Source organism: Phocoena sinus, chromosome 1, assembly GCF_008692025.1.
Source record: "Phocoena sinus isolate mPhoSin1 chromosome 1, mPhoSin1.pri, whole genome shotgun sequence".
In the NCBI taxonomy this organism is placed as follows: Eukaryota; Metazoa; Chordata; class Mammalia; order Artiodactyla; family Phocoenidae; genus Phocoena; species Phocoena sinus.
The window spans coordinates 155,959,603-155,975,732 of NC_045763.1; the positions used below are offsets into that span (position 1 = coordinate 155,959,603).

Genomic DNA, 16,130 nt, shown 5'->3' on the forward strand with positions numbered 1-16,130 from the left:
CTTATCTGTAAAATGGATATAAATACCTGCCCTTTCTTACCTTATGTAGTTGTCTTGAGGTTCATATAAAAAAAATGTAGTTGTCAGGAGAAAAAATCCTACAAATGCTGTAGCAGAACTGCTGTCAAAATATTCATGTTAGAGTCAAATTCTTTCAGTTGAATCACTCAGCATCTTTGTTCATGGCTTACATACAGCTGGAGGTATTGTGTCCCCTGCTTTAGAAATGTGAATATATTTGGTTGTTGGTTAGAAGGGTAAGAACTATACTGGAAACAATGCCTCTTTATGAGAGTAAAAATACTGAAATAAAAATGTATAAATCTTCAAAGAGGAAGCAACTACCTCAACGCAATAAAAGCATGACTTCTATCTGTCCTGCCAAGACAAAGGTAGGTAAACCTAATCTAATCCTAATTAGAATTTTTTGTTTTGAAACTTTATGATCTGCTTCTCTCATTTTGATTTCTTTATACTTCTATTCTCTGAGCTCTCAACGCTTTGGGCTTCTGGGACCCAATCTCTTGTACCTTCTCTTCACTCCTTCCCACAGGCAAGACAGAAAGCTTCTGATTGTCAGAAACTTAATTAACGGAATGTTAGCTGAAATAGATTTCAGAAAGTATTAACTGATCTACCTTTTATTAAGCTACTTGTTTGCAACTGCATAATAAAAGGTCTTGGTATTCCTTTAAAGGAATGCCATGCACAACAAATCACTTTTCGTTTTGTTGCGGGGGGGAGTGTGGGTGAAAGGAGGTGGTTATGATGTGGAGTATGATGGATAGAAAACACCTTAAGTTCCCATAAAGATAAAACAAAACATACATCCTCTAGAGGATCTGTCATTTATATTTCTATTTCTAATCCCTAGAATAATTCAAATTCATAACCCACAGTTGATGTTCAACTGATGTTTGTTGAATTAAATCACCTTGATTTGGACGTCTCAGACTAACAAGAAAGGGTCTGCCAGCATCCTCAGTCCCCTGAGATCTGTCCTTAACACCGGTCTCCCTGAAAGCACTCCTCAGACCCAGGCTTGGCCACTTCTACCAATCCAAACCCAACCTTCATTTCCCTGGCCTCCAAGACTCCAAAATGAAGTATGTTCTTGGATTAGGGGCCATACTTTAGTATATAATGTCTTCATGCTGATGTCCTGGAATGCATTAGTATCATTTCTATTATTTCTACCTCTGGCTCTGAGATTCCCATTTAAAAAATTATTTATCTACCTAGAGTCACAATATACCTTATTTCTTAATGTTGGGCAACTGAGAAAAGATGCAAAATCCATCTTGACCAAGAATTCCTTCCCACCAAGAGTCGGAAAACTTTCTGTCCATGTTTTGGGAGATTATCTTTTGACACTAACACTTATATTTGTTAATTTAAAGGAGAAATTTAGAAGTTTAGAAATCAATAATTTTCTCACCAATTCAGTAAACCATTTTACCAATTAATCTTTTATTTTTTATTTCATACATCAGTATTTTATAGAAAAAAGACCCTCTTAATGTTAAACTAATTACAATGTTCTCTTCGGATTCTTTCCAATGTATAGATCTAAATTTTTACACAATCAGTAAATACAATAATTTATGTTTTAGCACTTTCAAGTCTCATTTAAACATTTTCCCATATGGTTTTACATATATCAATACTATTTAATGGCTATATAACAGTCTATGATAGCAATAGCAATACATGAAAATTTACTTATCCAGTTCCCAATTACTGGGCTCTTTTTAAAACTCAAATGAATGCAATCACTAGAAATATCTTTATACAAATAGACTTTTTTTTCTTTTAAAATATTTTCCTGGGCATATGCTACTCAGAGTGAGTTAGAGCTATCAAAAGACAGATTGGTTATAGAGTTCTTATATTCTTCTAAATAGTTCTTCAAAAAAACTACATTAATATAATAATGCTACTGGTATGAGCATACATGCAATTAAAATTTTTTTGCTAATATAATTGCATGAACTAAGTCAAAGTTGCTCTAGTTTGCATTTTTAATATTAGTAAATCTGAATACCATTTTATTTCTATCTTCTTGCTTCAACTCAATTCTTCCATAAACTTGCCTAGTAAAGAGCACAAAGCCCTATGGATTTGCACTTACCTTTTAAAAAATATTGAGTACTTTATCCTTGTGTAATGCAAGTGGCTTATACCCCATTTCTTGTCTTCTTCCTATTTAGTATACATTTTTCATTTTTCTTAGTTGATCTCATCTACCTTGTCACCATTTTTCTTTGCCATAAAGTTTCCTTTGCAAAATTATTGGGATGAGAATTGTAGTCTTTTTATTTTTACCTTTATACTGAAGATCTTAATCTGGAACAAACTGTTATGTGTGAAGTGGATCTAATTTCTTTTTTTATACTTACATCCAGCTAATCTTTCCACAAGCAGTTATTATATATTTCTTTCCAATTGGTTTACTAGTCTTAAACTTTCTACTCAATACCATAGTGTATTTAGAAAAGATGCTTAACAGCATGTTTTAACGATCTGAAGTGCAAAACTCCCTTTTTTCCCAAGTTAAAAAGACATATCCTTGCTTATTTTCCTAAATTATTTATCACAATTCTGTCAAATTATATAAAGCATCCAGTTGGAACGTTAAGTGGAAGTGTAGTATATCTACATACTAACTTCACCCTATTGCCAGTCCTTTGGACATAATTTCTTTTACATTAATTTAATCCTCATAATAATTCTGCAAAGCATTATTTCTATTTTATAGATGGTGAAATGGAAAGTAGGCATGATTTTCCCAAGATTACACAACTTGTAAGTAGTAAAGTGAGGAGTCTAATTTTGGTTTTCAGATTTCCTATTTACTTCCTTTTCATTATACTAGGATGCAGTTCCTGTAACCTGCTTCTATATAAGCATCTTTCTTACCTCAATATAGCTGTATAACTTTCTTTAAATGGCTTGTATATGTTAATACCCAAACACTTTAAGTTGTAGCTTGTCACTGTTTGAATCTAGAAATAAGATTAAATTTATTTATTTATTTATTTATTGCGGTACGCGGGCCTCTCACTGTCGTGGCCTTTCCCACTGCAGAGCACAGGCTCCAGACGCGCAGGCCCAACATCCATGGCTCACGGGCCCAGCCGCTCTGCGGCACGTGGGATCCTCCCGGACCGGGGCACGAACCCGTGTCCCCTACATTGGCAGGCGCACTCCTAACCACTGCTCCACCAGGGAAGCCCAAGAAATAAGATTAATTTTAAAGTTATACATCCTACAACTTCCTGAATTAGTCTTTTATTGTCAGCCTGTTTATTGTACTACAGGTTTCACTAGTTTAAAAGTCATGTCAATAGAAAATATTTGTGCTTTCTTTCCTTATCTTTCTCATTTATGAATGCTTATTAATGATTTATTAATGCTTATTAATGATTTATTACAATGACAAATAAAAGTAGTGCCAAGATTATTTAATTTCTGCTTGAGAAATGTTTCCTATATGTTTTCCTAATAGGAATAATGTTAGTTCTTGGTTTTTAGTAATTATCACAATGAGAAACCAAAAAAATCATTACCAGATATAATTAAATAAAAAATGATTTATTTTATTAATATTTTTAAAGTTACCTGTAGTTAGTACTTTGCATTTTTACTATTTTGTTCTGTTGATATTGATTTAATGGTTATTCTATTGAACACTAACCTTATAATCCTGAGTCACAGTAATAATTATTTTTATGTTGTGTATCATTTGCTAATATTCTGCATTTGTTCAGAATGAGACCCTTTTCAAAATGTTTGACTCCTAGCATTGAGGCAATATTAACCTCAAACTGCAAATATTATATCATCTTTTGATACACAGATATTATTTATATTTTGAACATTTGAAAAAGTTCACCAATAAGCCCATAAGGGTAAAATTCCAACTTGTCAGAAAATTATACTAGGTTATAATATCCTCTAATTTTTAAAATGCTTTTTATTGGTAATAACTTTTTTCATTTCCAATTTATTTGCATTCAAGTAGGAAACCAATATATTCATTTTCTTAGTTTTTAAAACCCTTATTTTACCTAATCTAACATTTTCCTGTTTCCATTATCTTTGGTTCTATCATTTTTTGCAACTTCTCGTTGCCCTTCTCAAATTCTTATGAATAAAAATATTCATGATACAGAAATTAAAATTTTTTCAATAGGTCTGGATTACCACCTTCACCTCCATTTCACTTAACATCTTAAATTCTTTTACATTTTAATAACTAATTTTTAGGTCTATTTCAGTTGTTTTGATAAGTTTAAGCCTTAGAATCCACCCAATAATAGATCTGCTAGATTCAAAACATATATATTAATACCAATTAATGACTTCTCTACTTCAGTAGGCTGAAAATTACTTAAATCTTTCTTGTTTCATTTTCCTCACATATAGAAGATCAAAAGACTATTTATTCAAAGCATATTTTGGCCTAGTAACATTACTTTTTATAACACAATAATCAAAAGATACATTAAAAAGTATGATTTTGTTAAAACCTTTAGACAAATTCTGCTTCAATGAGATCCATAGCTCTAAGCCACATTTACTTTTAATTAATCTTTATTTTCATATTTCTCTGACTCAATAAGCCAAGAGATGTCTGTCTACTTTGATTCACTAGCAACGCTAGACTCGTTTTCATGAGCATCTTTTCCTTCTCCTACAGTACCTACACTCTTCTAACAGTTAACATCAGTGGAAAGATTTTGAAATCATGAAAGACTGGATTCCAATGTTGGCTCTTCCACAAACCAGACTCAGAGAGAATTATTAAGTCTTTACTTCCTCTTTGAAAATGTATTCAATAATATCTGCCTCACAGGGTTGTTGAGAAACTGTAATTAGAGAGCACAATAAGTGCCTAGCACATAGCAAATGCTCTGTTCCAGGACAAAAACTGTAATTAAAAGGGCTTCCTATATCCTTTCCTATCCCTTCCTAAATCCTTCCTATAGGATTATCATTCTCTGTCTGAGGAATGGAAACAGTGACCTAAAGAGAAGGAAGTTTATTTCTTCTGACAGCTCCACAAGCTTCTGCTGTTAGAGTATAACCAGTTTTATGACTTCTGGTAGTTCTGGAAAAAAGTATTCTATCCTCTAGATAACAGCTAAGAGGCAGGAGTTGATTACGAAGGCATTTACCTCATTATTTGTGGGGTGGGACACAACCAAAGGGACATGGTAACCCTCCTTTGATTCACTCCTATCAATTGTAGTGTTACTAATTGAAGTGGTGGAGTCAACAAGATGGTATGCTTCACTTTCACTGAGAAACCTTGGGAAATCTATTTACAGATGGATTTTAAAAACCATCTGTAATCCCAGGTTAAAAATGCTTCACTCAGTTTCTCCTTAGCAATTTCAGAACAAGCATTCTGTAATATCTTTTCCTGAAGCAATTTATTTTTTCTTTAGCCTGAGTTACTTAGTTCTTTTCTTTTAGGTACCAGAGCAGTGCTCTTCAGAAATTTTCTGAAATATTAAACCAGAACTAATCTTTTCCCCTAGATTTTCTTTGGACTGAACCTCCCAAGAATGAGCTCTTCAACGACTAAATGAACTCTGACTCTTTTTACAATGTATAAGACTGTGGTGGCATCACTGCCTCATTGGTTACAAGGGTCAAGTAGGAGAATTAAACTGCAAGATGTATTGTAGACATCACCTTCACAAATAAAGGATCATACTTAATATATTATCTTTATATTATAAAGAAAAGACCCACATAATTTCCTCTGTGTGTGTTTCACTATTCAGAGGTGGTAGCAACTGTAATAGCTACAAAAGTAATTAAAATATTCCTTAGATGTTATTGTTCTGTAGACAATAATAAAATCTGAAGATCAGCAGATACAATACCATCTTCCTTTAAGCACCATGGCTAATATGGAACCCTCACATGTATACCCAGTACTAAAATAAAGCTAACCCTGTTTAAGATTCTGGCTCATGGAGCCCATTCTGAAACAAAAAGAAGTCCAATAACCAATAAATCAATTATTGATAGGTTAACAAATACATCCAATAACTGAAAGTCACAAAGAGAGTTATAGACAACATCTGCAGGCCATTCATCAAATAACCACTTCTAATTACTCATATAGGAAACTGTCCTTTAAATGAGAATATTGTGATACTGGATGAAGGCCCAAAGTAGCATTTCCAGTTTGCTTTTTTCTAATTTTGAAGGTGCTTCTCTGAGCTTTCTAGGTTTTTGCTTCCCTCAGAGGATTCTAGTTGGGCTATTATTATAGTATTGGCTCCAAGAGGCTCTGGTTGCTTATCATCACCATCAAAGAAAACGTCTTCTGGATTTGGAGGTGGGGGGCAGAATTCTTCACTTGGAAAGATCTCCTTGAAGAGTGTTTCAGCTTGCTTGACTGCGTGTTCATTTCCTAGTCCACAGTCAGGCCCAGTGCAGACATAAACATTGGAAGGTAAGCCATTATATGAGCTTCTGCTGACTCCTGAGGAATCTCTCATGTTAAAATAAAGAGCCCACAAGAGTCTTGGCTTTGCAAGTTCTTCCTTGTCTATTTCTGTTTCAGCATATGGGGTGAATAATTTCTTCACCACTGATTCTAAGTCTTCTCTTGCTGTTTTGGAAGATGAACAGGTCAGATGTACCAGACAGGTGTCTTTCATGCACGTCATGGTTGAAGAACACAATTCAGTGACTCGAACAGCACATGCTCCTGGTTCCACTGGAGGTACTATCAAAATGGAAATCTGCTGATCTGAATCTGTCTTTAGTATAGACTGATCCGTAATGAGCACTGCCCTGGAGATCTGTTCGTACTGCACATTTGAGCATGTTTCCTCAGAAAGGTAACTATCCTCCACAATGAAATATTTAGCGTTTATTCTTTGACCAAGGTGATCTATAATTGCTTTACATCTTCCAGATTCTTTGTCAACTACAAGGCATTGTACTTTATGGCGAAGACAATATATTCCACCAAAAACTGCACACATCCTGCAGAAACACTGGGGAATTTCTCCTTGGCCGTACAAAGGAAATAAAAAGGGAGTGTTGCCAAACTTTCCAAGACACTGAAGAAAGTTTTTTGTTGCTTTAAGGCCTTCTATTGTTGTGCAAGATGACTCTGACATCATTGCAATTGAGTGTAGTACAAAATGTTGGAGGCTGGGGGTTAATTTTTTGGTTTTTAAGTACTCTGAAAATGAGCATTGCGTGAAAGCTTGGTATTCATCAGGATGTTGCTCGTAGTCTAAACAAAATGTAAGAAATTTCATTAGCATCCTCTTTTCAACCACAGTGAGCTCTTTGCTATTAAAGACATCTGCTCTGGAGCAAGGCACCTGCTCTACTTTTCCTTCTCGAAATGCAAGAATCCTAGTGACATTTTTAAATTCTGCATAACGACTAACATTTGATTTGATTAAAAGATCAATTAACAGTCCTTGGGAATAAAGCAGCTTTGATACCAAATCAATATTAAACCTCCTGCCTTCTTCAACTATTTGAGAGTAAGTAATCCTGTTTCTCTTTGGTGGATCACTGTTGTCTTCCAATATAGGTTTGATTTCGTCTTTAGCACCATCTGAAACTCTGTGTTTATAAGTTTTATATCCACAATATTCTTCTTTCACCAAGGTTTCTGCTGTATCAGTTACTTCTCCATTGTTTTCTGGAGTCCCTTTTGCAGGCACTTCATAGCTAGAAACATATAACGAGTGCATTTCTTCAGACAAGCACGCAGAATCCAGAGGTTTAATGAGGGTACTAGATGCTACCCAGGAAGGATTTTTCTGCAGATCATCAGTCTCTTCAATATTGCCATCCACATCCTGACTGGCATAACAAAAAACTTCTGTGTGTTGAATGGTTTCATCCTTCTTGCGAAGAGTGATGCCTTCTTCTGTTTCATGGATCATGTCTTGCCATGCAGCAGTACTTTCTTCCCCAATGTCACTGTTTTGCTGATATTCCTTCAACCAGGAGAGCAATCCTGAAAAGCTGAAACTAGCCCAGTTTCCTCCATAGTAACTTCTTGAATCAAGATGCAGAACCCTCTGACCACTTCTAGAACATGCAGCTGCGAGGATGGATTCAGGCAAACCTGTCCCTATTACAACCACATCAAACTCTGTTGGGAGCCTGTTGTCCATCCTGGGAGGTAAAGCGTCTGGTGACAACTTCCAATGAAGGAAATGTGTATGAACATAGGCTGAGGGCTCAGATAAGGTGTGAATATGCTGTAATAAAATCTCTCCTTGTGATATTCCAGATCATCCCAGACGTACTGAAGTTGCAGGTCCTAGGTGTTTAACTGCTACCCTTTTTTAGTATTTTTTTCTTATAGGTCAGTAGCATAAAAACATGATAAAGTACATCTAATCATATCTGAGAATACGAGAATGAGTGTGTCGTGTTCACTTCTGCATTTCATCTTAGCAGTGAATGTCAAAAAGTATCACATATGCATTTGTGACTGGAACTCTTCTCTGAAAGAAGAAAATTCAAGAAAGAATACAATTGTAAACAATATTAAGAGAAAAGTAATTTCATGCAACAGCAATTACAATCCAATGGAGCCCAACTTGTTTTTAGGACATGAGCCTCTACTAAAGCAAGTCATTAAATACTTTCTCACATCTTTTCTAATTTCCTGAAAATGAACAAAAGGTACAGACTCCTCCAAATCATGTAATTCAACAATGAAGAATGGATAAAATAACATCCCACAAAAATAAAGAAGAATTAACATAATAAAATTCTATAATTTTTGCTTTTAAATATCTGAATGATATACAACTGCGAGATTAAATTGCAAGTAACATGTGGCTCCACTGTGTTTATGGAAACAGACTATATTCAATGTGCACACTGTCATGATTATGCATGCATACTTCTGTGGCAATACAGTGTGTGGATGCTTCTAGGACAGATGAATAGATTCTTCCATGTCCCACCTACCACTTGACTCTTATGGGAGCAACATGAGACTATTTCAACTGAATTAGCTATTCAGATTATTAAAAAAGGATTAATTCAATAATACAACTAGCATTTAAAAATATTTAGGTATATGAAAGAATTGGTCTACTGAAGGGAAAATATTTTTATAAGAAATCCTTATATGAATGTACATACGCACAGGTGTGTTTTTTAGGTATAAGTTAAAAAAGTCCTGGGTCCATATGTTAAAATATCTTAACATAAAATAACACCTATTTCTAAAACCCAAGTCAACATAGGGTGACTTGCATTTTGCAAGACTCTAGCTCTGAGACCCTGAATCTCTGTCTTCCAAGATAAAGGGCTGTCCAAACACCCTCTGCCAAGATTAACATGTTGTTTGTTGTTCTTGTTTTTGAAGGGGTAGGAGGTGGTAGTGAAGAAAGTCTCTCCTGTCCAGCATCATCCTGATTATACTCCATGTGCAGAACACCTGTGTGGTGGTAGGTATGGCCAGAGGTGCAACAGCCAAAGGGTTGAAAAGCATACTCACCTGGAAGTCTTTAGGCTAAAGCATTACACACACATGCTAGGTGGCCTTTCTGTCATTCATCATTGCACGGTAAGGGTGAGTTTCTTGAGCTCTGATTTTTCCTACCACTATACTTACTGATCAGTGCATATTGGGTCCGCCTAGGCTAAGATGACTAATTATCCTAGACATCTGTAAAACAAGCTGTTCAATTGGAACTTAGATTAAATTGACTAATTCACTGAACTGACTGCTCAGTTTGAGATGGCAATCTTAATAGTCCTGTCTAGTCAAAGCCTCTGCCTCAAGAATATCAGGGATTCCACTTGCTTTCAACATTCCCTCAGAAACAAGAAACTGAGCACAGAATGAAGTGGCTGCCAGGCTACTCACATAAGTATGTGAGTATGTTTGAGTTACTTATTCTGCTTTCTTCCAGCAGGGTGTGCAGAGGAAGACAGAACCCATGAGGGTATGTGAAGAAGTGTAACCATAGTATGTACTTATTCTCAGTTTAGAAGGGGATACAGCTGAGGGTTGGGAGTAAGGGAGAGGATATAAGCTATAAGTGCTAAAACCAGGCACCTTCTAACCTATAGGAATCAAAGGAGTCCTTGTAATACAAAGCAGGACAGGACAACCTTAACACATTTAGCTCAACTACCCCGTAAAAAAGATGAGAAAACTGATGGCTGGAGAAATTAAGTGACTGGGAAAGTCCACATGATGGGTAGCCACAGGATCAAGAGTGGGACCCACTCTCACACCATCAGACCAGTGGTCTTTCCACTTGATAAGGCAGCCTCTCCAGAAGCCTCTGGAGCAAGCAGCCACTTTTGGTATTTTAAAATGTTCTGCCCCTTCAGTACTCCATGGTTGGTTAGTTCTTGCTCAGGGATAACAATAAGGGAAGCACCCTCCCTCTTTTCATCTTTAACTCTTACCTAGAAGCACAGTCTTTGGAATTTACCCCAGGCAAAGAAATTCTTAATCTTTGCTAAGAACTTTTTCAGCTCCACCATAACCCACTATTGACTTGTCTCCCAGGGCTTAAACAAGACTCAGAACCTCTTGCCCCAGAGTTTCCACCTCTAACTTAAAAACAGGTTAAAGTCATTGTTGAAAGCACTAAAGAAATGCCCAGAGAAAGAGCAGTAGTCAGGCAAAATACTGTGTGGTGAACATTTCTAGCAGTCTTAGAAAATCCCTTCTGACTGGGGTGAGACCTAAGCAGGGATGATGAGGGAGGAAAAAGGATGGAAGAGACAAGGAGACACAGCAGGGTGGGGCCACAAGATATAAGGGATGAGGAAGAAGGGGAATGCTGGTACTAATAAAAAACTCAATATACCCCTGTTTTCAAATTCCCAGGCACCGAGTCAGGATAGAAGCTGAATTTCCCAGCACAGAAAAAACACTTTTTAAAGATAAGAACTTTAATGTCTGTGGCCCAATTTCTGCTACCGATGCCACTTTAGGGCTTGGCTTGAATTGCCCTCTTTAAAGCTTAGCCCTGCCTGAAACATTGCCTGTTAGGTATTTTAAATTAATACAAAGAGTGTAATCTATAGTGTGATCTATATCACCACCTTCACACACCTACAACCCCCTCCCAAGTTTCAAATCTTTGTATAAATGAAGCTCTCAGATAAGGGGTTATTGGGGAAGGGGTAGGTAGTATTAGAATATTAGAATCATTGAGACAATCAAATAAATAAAATTATGATCTCTATTGCATTTTCTTGTTTCCCTCAAAATATAAAAAAAGGAATCATAACAAATACAATATTTGGATTTGTCACCACATAGAAGGTTGTTGAATAAGAAAATACTTTTGATAACACTACAAAGATTTTATTCTCATAAACCTGCCAAGATAAAGGCAGTAATAAATTATCAATGGATTTCAGGATTCTTTTTTTTTAAAAGGAAATTTAACACCTGAGAAATATACATTTCTATTTCAAATCTTTGTACAAATGAAATTCTGGAGCACACACAAAAGGATACTTTCCTAATCTTAGAAAAATCACATCTTCAATGACACACTGGGTGGTTCATCCTTCAAAATGTCAAGTCTCAGTGAGACTTAAATCTTCCATATGGGTTAAGAGTATTGTATTCACAATCAAGTTCTACTTTAATGAAATCTACTGGCTGCACAGCTAATTATTTGTTCATCTGAGTTGAGATTCTCTGGGCCATCTGCAAACTCACCTTAGATTTTGGTGTGCTGGAAACTATAAGGAGGAAATTATAGTAAAAATAGCTAATAGGGCACATGCCAATTTGCATTCTGAGGACCTGAATAAAACGATCTCACTTCCTAGGAAGCAGTCAAAGGTTTACAACTGCTAATGGGCAAATTTTTCAAAGAATTTACACATTACTACTACGTTAGGTTTCTACCTCTCACTTTAGGGAAGTAATATAGGAATTAGATCTTTCCTCATCACCCTCTCCAACTTTCACAAATCAAACACTTTTTTCCTTGAATCTCTTAACTCCACAGCCCTCATTTCTTTCCTCAAAGTGTAAAAGCCATTGTCTCGTGCCGTTGAATTAAATTAGGAGATGAAAGCAGAGAAGCAAGATGAGCTGCACAACGGCCAGAAAGGGGTATGGAGGAGGTGGGCACAAGGGAGATGGGGCTGCAGACAGGCTGGGGTTTGGGTTGGCGTGGGGCCTGGTGAGCACAGGGAGGGAGGGAGATCAGCGAGTGCTGGAGGAGAAGAGGTCGGCGGGGAAGGTGCAGAGGTGGGGGGAAGCGGGTGAGATCAGGGGGAAGGCGAGGTCACAAGGGAGGAGGTGAGATCAGAAGAAGAGAGGTAGGGGGAGGTGAAGTCAGGGGAGCACCGCCACGAGGTTGGGGTCCAGGAGCGGGAGAGGGCGGGGCCGGGGGCAGGAGGCCGCAGGAGCGGGAAGTCTACCCCGGCCACTCACCCCACAGGCTGTTGCTGAAGCCGTCCCACACGCAGTTCGTGGCGCCCCCCACCACGCCGCCCCTCGGGCGGAACGCGAAAGCTAGCGCGGCCCGGAGGACGGAGGGTAGCAGGTTGCCGAGGCCAACGTGAAGCAGGAAGAGGCGGGCGGGGCTGCGGAGCCGCGGGAACTTGAGGTAGAGGACGAGCACCAGCAGGCTGCTGCCGACGGCCAGCAGTCCCACGAAGCCGAGCAGAAGCACTAGGAGCTCGTAGGCGCCCTGGTTGACACGCTGCGTAAGCCTCGGCTGCCCAGGCCACAGCCTCTCGCCGCCCTCCCAGCCGGCTCCGCCGCCGCCGCCGCCGCCGCAGTGCCTTGCCGCGTGCAAGCCGGGCGCCGGCGCGCTAGGTTCTGGGTGGGGCGTAGGGCGCTCTGAGGTATCCGTCACCCACTCCGGCCAGTGCGCGGGCAGCTAGATGCCGCTCGGGGCCCCCTCCCCGCCCCCGGCGCGCCTCGTGACTCCGCCCCTTCCCGCCATTGTAGTCCCGCCGCGACGCGCCTCGTAGCCCCGCCCCTTCTCGCAGTCTTAGCGGAGTTCCTGCTCTCCAGGTTCCTCTTCCCTCGCCCCCTTCCGGTACCCCGGCCCCACCCGCCCAGTCAGTGAGAGACAGGAGGCACATCAACCGCCGTGTTTCCTCACTCGGCAGCTCCCCCCCACCCAGCCGGAAGCTCTCTTGGCGTTCACCACCCACCGACTCATTCAGGAACATTTATGGGCTCCTGGCCCACCACGTTCTCATGAGGGGGTTACACCGTCCTTGGTTTCTCCCTCCCCAGGAAGCTGTTACGATCCGCTGCCAAACGGAGTCGCACACTTAATGCAAACCCAGGCCACACCCCAGGCCTGCCCATATTGTCCTTCCTGTCCTCCCTGAAGTAGCAGTGGATACACCCTGTCGCTAAGGCCCTCACTGTGGCAACCTCCCAGGCTGCGCCCTCAAGCTCTAGACCATATCTAGCAGGTGCAGAGGTGGTGCTATACTTGAAGCAGCACATTTCCTCTGGCCTTTTACACAGTGAAAACAGAGGGCAAGTCAAGCACAGGTCCGTGAACTGATCAGTCTTTGCAGGGCTGCGCTGCTGCCTCTGCACAGGCCCCAAAAGGGCCCGAGGGGATGCAGTCCCTAGCCAGACCTGCAGCCTTTCTTGGGCACTGCTGGCTAGCACAGGGTCTGTGCAAGGGCAAAGTAATTGCCCTCCACGAAGGTGTGTGCCTCCTCCCATCTCCATTCAAAAGATCGGTAGAGAATGACTAGCCTCAGTGAACCTCCATTACAAGTTTCTTGGGGGGTAGAATCTGATCGTCAGGGTGCATTGAGCAATAGCTGAGGGGCAGTGTGCTCAGTCCTTAAAATCTTGATTTGTCACTAAGGCTTCCAATCTGGATTTGTCTGTGAGACTGACTTACCCACTTCTTTAAAAAACTCATTTAATTTTGTATTTTAGATTTGTGCAACCATTTAACAAGTTCTGTATGTTTAATGTCTATGCCATTTACTGACTAGTCTACAGTAAGGTCTCAATAAATATTAGTTGAATGAATGAAGGAGGACTCATATTCTTTCCTAAAGCATTCATTCATTCATTCATTGGTGCTGAGTCCCTGCTCTAACAAAGCTTACATCCTGGTGGTGTTGGGAGAACAGATGATTATCAAATAAGTACATATGTAGTGTTGTGAAATGTGACAAAGAAAAGTAAAGCAGAGAAAGGGTATTTCGGAGGGAGGGGAGAGGTTGTTATTTTGTACAGTGTGGTTACAGATAGCCTCACTGAGTACTGCAGGTACACAGTAGATGTAATGGGGTGGGACTGTGCTTGGCATATTGGAGGAAAAACAAAGAAACCAATGTGGCTGGAGTGGAATGAGAATTATGAAATAAGGGCAGAGAAGTAGGTGAGCAGTGATTGGCCAGATAATGCAGGTTCTTGGCTATTTTAGTAAAAGGACTTTGGCTTTAGAGTAAAGTCCAGGGCAATGCCTAAGCAAGAGGAATAATATCAGTGAAGAAAAAAAAAGGGAATAAGAGGCTTTGGGCAAATGTTTAAAAATTTTGATAGATTTATTTTTATAATACAATGAACTGTTAAGGTTATTTATTATACTCGACAGAAACGGGTAATGATACTACAAATATTATTCACTTTGTCAGTAATGATATATGTTTCTATTCATTTTCAGAATTATGTAATCGTAGGATAATGCCAAGAATACTACAACTTAAAAAGCAAGTGCAGTACTGGCATAAGGACAGACTATGTAATGAATAGAGATTTCAACAAGGATGCCAAGACTACTCAGTGGGGAAAGGACATTTCAATAAATGGTGCTGGGAAAACTGGATATCCACATGCAAAAAATGAAGTTAGAACCTTACCTTATACCAGATACATAAATTGACTCAAAGAGCTAAACTTAAATGCTATAACTATAGAATTCTTAGAAGAAACAAAACATCTTCATGACATTAGGTTCAGCAATGATTTCTTGGATATGACACCAAAGGCATAGACAGCAAAAGAAAAAATAAATTGTACTTTTGTTCATCAAAATGAAAAACTTTTGTACACTATCAAGAGAGTAAAAAGACAACACACAAAATAGGAGAAAATATTTTCAAATAATATATCTGATAAGGGATTAATATCCAGAACACATAACTCATACAACACAACAACAAAAAGCCAAATTCAAAAATCGTCAAAGGACTTGAACAGATATTTCTACAAAGATACACATACAAATGGCTGATAAGCACTTGAACAGATGATCTTTAGTTATTAGGGAAATGCAAATCAAAACCACACACCCACTAGGATGACTATTATCAAAAAATAAAAACAACAACAACAAAGAAACTAAAAAGTGTTGACAAGGATGTGGAGAAGTTAGAACCCTGCTGTGCTGCTGGTGAGAATGTAAAATGGTGCAGCCACTGTGGAAACAGCTTGGCGTTCCTCAAAATGTTAAACACGGATTTTTCGTATGATCCAGCAATTCTGCTCCTAGACGTATAGCCAAAAGAATTGAAAACAGGGACAGGAACATGTATTTGTACACCAGTGTTCATAGCAGTAGTATTCACAATAACCGAAAGGTGGAAGTAGAACAAATGTCCATCAACAGATAAATGGATAAACAAAATGTGTTATGTACATACAATGGAATATTATTCAGTCATAGAAATAAATGAAATTCTAATACATGCTACATTATAGATGAACCTTGAAAACATTATGCTAAGTGAAATAAGCTAGACACAAAATGACAAATATTACAGATTCCTCTTATACGGGGTACCTAGAATAGGCAAATTCAGTGACAGAGCGTAGAATAGTAGTCACCAGAGGCTGAGGGGAGGGAGGAATGGGGAGTTAGTGGTTAATGGGTACAGACCTTCAGTTTGGGATGATGCAAAACTTCTGGAAATGGATAGTGGTGATGGTTGCACAAAATTGTGTATTACTTAATGCCACTGAATTGTACACTTAAAATGGTTGAAATGGTAAATTTTATGTGGTGTGTATTTTAGTACAATAAAAAGCTTATGCCAATTATGCCTGCATCTCACTCTCTCAAAGTAGGAGAAGTACAGTGTCTGCAGATGTAACCAATTTACTGAGTGAGCTGGACTCAGTATAGTGCAAGCAAAAA

The 16,130-nt window shown here is 38.8% G+C and overlaps 2 protein-coding genes across 2 annotated transcripts in view; both read right to left on the minus strand.

Moving 5' to 3' along the window:
- Positions 1 to 13,185, minus strand: part of OPN3 (opsin 3) — a 66,634-nt gene extending 53,449 nt beyond the window's left edge. The window contains 2 exon segments of the mRNA XM_032607894.1: positions 12,437 to 12,866; positions 12,928 to 13,185. Of these exon segments, the coding sequence (XP_032463785.1) occupies positions 12,437 to 12,866; positions 12,928 to 13,185 (688 nt within the window).
- On the minus strand, positions 1,454 to 12,823 carry CHML (CHM like Rab escort protein). The gene is made up of 2 exons (XM_032638695.1): positions 12,437 to 12,823; positions 1,454 to 8,507 (listed from the first exon to the last, which is right to left on the minus strand). The coding sequence occupies exon 2, from the start codon at positions 8,169 to 8,171 to the stop codon at positions 6,216 to 6,218; it is 1,956 nt and encodes a 651-aa protein (XP_032494586.1). The 5' UTR covers positions 8,172 to 8,507; positions 12,437 to 12,823; the 3' UTR covers positions 1,454 to 6,215.
- Positions 13,186 to 16,130: the final 2,945 nt, after the last annotated feature.

Coding starts and splice junctions, on each gene's coding strand:
- CHML (XM_032638695.1), bottom strand. CDS start 8,171: ATGGACAACAGGCTCCCAACAGAGTTTGATGTGGTTGTAATAGGGACA.